At 54.7% G+C, this 1,945-nt stretch overlaps 1 protein-coding gene across 1 annotated transcript; it reads right to left on the reverse strand.

Moving 5' to 3' along the window:
* Nucleotides 1-1,743, reverse strand: LOC119090011 (uncharacterized). The gene is made up of 4 exons (XM_037212809.1): nt 1,661-1,743; nt 989-1,287; nt 600-765; nt 1-167 (listed from the first exon to the last, which is right to left on the reverse strand). The coding sequence occupies exons 2-4, from the start codon at nt 1,190-1,192 to the stop codon at nt 1-3; spliced, it is 537 nt and encodes a 178-aa protein (XP_037068704.1). The 5' UTR covers nt 1,193-1,287; nt 1,661-1,743.
* Nucleotides 1,744-1,945: the final 202 nt, after the last annotated feature.

Genomic DNA, 1,945 nt, shown 5'->3' on the forward strand with positions numbered 1-1,945 from the left:
TCACCCGACCAGTCGCTCGGCCTCAGTCGTGAGTCGGTCAGCGTGAACTCGGCAGGGAGGGATGACGTAGCGGACGCGGAAGTCGTCGGTCAGGTTGGCCAGCGTCGTCAGCCGCTTCTGCAGACTCGCGTTGGCCAGCGACAGTTCCAGCTGGATGTCGCTGAGATCTGCCAGCGGCCGACAGGAATGTCACGACATCGCCACCTCGAAGCTCGCGACAGTCTCACAAGACCGGTCCCAGAGTACAAGTACGGAGACGTCATTATTTGTACCATTTGTGTCTGGAATTTTTGCGAGTATCTCAACTGTGCTCTTAATGCCAGACATGCATTGCGAATGTTCGTGCCTTATGATGATATATTGTTACGGCAAGCCCTTGCGGAAAAAGTCGGTGGGAACCCCGATGCAGATGCCACGGTTCTCACTCGGAATCATTAATGGCGCCGTTCACCGGTTGCCATACGTTAAGCATTTGTGATCCGCTGAACTCCAAATTTTCGTCCTGTGTCACAGCGAGTCGGAGGAGAGTGAGCAAATTGTGGGCATTCTGCTTGCGCCAATGCTGGTGACACACAATTGGAAAAACGGCGGAGGCGAACTTACGATGCCGTGCCCCTGGGCCTGGTCGTAAAGACGATAGAGCCGCGTTTGCAGCTCTGTGTTGGCCAGCACGCCTTCACACTGCTCTGCCTCGCTCTGGACCTGCTGTCTGCCCGCCGAGAGCGAATCCAGGCCGTCCATCAGCTCTTCCAGCAACACATTAGCCTGCAAAGTCGCCAGGGATTCCAGTCCCGGAAACGGCGGAATAGGCGCGGTCGGCACCCATAACTTTTAACAGCCAGTGCTGGTTGAAATCAAGAGTTAATTTTTTCAGAAACAAACCTGAAAAGAAATATAATTCAGTTCCAAAGTTGTTTGCTGATCGTGTTTCGCAGCCGGGGCGTTGTAATTTGTTTACCCCCCCCCCCCTTCCTTCCGCCGCGCGTACCTTCCGGACGGGACGGCGTACTTGCTCCTCCATCAGCTGCTGCATGTCAAGTAGGCGGCGCCGCATCTCCTCCAGCCGCGAGGAGACCACCTGATGCGCCGTCCTATTCACGCCGAATCCGCCAACACGCTCCAGTAGGCGGCGGGCCGCAGCTAGCTCCGCTTCCGCCCTCTCTTGGGCCTCGCTGAAGTTGCGCTTCTGCATCAGCTCTAAGATGGCGCGCACGTCCGCCAGTGCCTGCTCCACCGACACTGCCGGCGTCTCGCCACGGGCGTACCTCAGCAGTTCCGCAACGATATCTGAAGTGGAGAACAGCACGGGGCGATAGCCGGCAACACTGTGAGCAGCGGCAACATTCCTTCACCTCGGCACATGACCGGGCAATGCTGCCACGCCCCTAGGAAGTAACATATAAACCGATGGGGCTTGTTCTCTTTGACCTTTGCGCCCCCGTTGTAATTACCGAAGACTAAAGTCACTACAGTGTGATTTTTTGTGAGCCAATGTCTGTAGCAAAGAAGTTGTGGACCCCTTGCTTTGACAGAACTGCCAGGAGCACATAGGACCGCTGCAGACGGTGCCGATGGCTATCGCCTTGCTGCAGTAACGTAAGCTCTGGGCTAGACAAGCCAGGTAAACCGCGACAGCATATCTGTCCGTTTCATAACATACCTTCTGCCTCTTTCCTGGACGCCTCAACAGACTCATTGATGGCCTTTATCTGGTCTCGGAGATCACGGGTGTTGTTGGTTAAGGCGGGGGGAACGTAGACATTAAATCCTTCGTCTGGGAAAACAGACGTTTTTATCTTATTCAACCGCTCGGCCACATCAGTTAGTCGGCAGACAGTAGAGGTTATTCTGTGTATGCTCAACAAGCTGGCAGGTGCATGATACATCAAGAGAATGTATGCGCAGACTAATTACAAGTACGCAGGTCACATTTTCCATGTGCACG

Source organism: Pollicipes pollicipes, unplaced genomic scaffold (genome assembly GCF_011947565.3).
Source record: "Pollicipes pollicipes isolate AB1234 unplaced genomic scaffold, Ppol_2.1 Scaffold_3087;HRSCAF=3621_pilon_pilon_pilon, whole genome shotgun sequence".
In the NCBI taxonomy this organism is placed as follows: Eukaryota; Metazoa; Arthropoda; class Thecostraca; order Pollicipedomorpha; family Pollicipedidae; genus Pollicipes; species Pollicipes pollicipes.

Coding starts and splice junctions, on each gene's coding strand:
- LOC119090011 (XM_037212809.1), bottom strand. CDS start 1,192: ATGCAGAAGCGCAACTTCAGCGAGGCCCAAGAGAGGGCGGAAGCGGAG. Junction 766..988: donor TACGCCGTCCCGTCCGGAAG/GTACGCGCGGCG, acceptor GCGACTTTGCAG/GCTAATGTGTTGCTGGAAGA. Junction 168..599: donor CCAGGGGCACGGCATCGTAA/GTTCGCCTCCGC, acceptor GGCCGCTGGCAG/ATCTCAGCGACATCCAGCTG.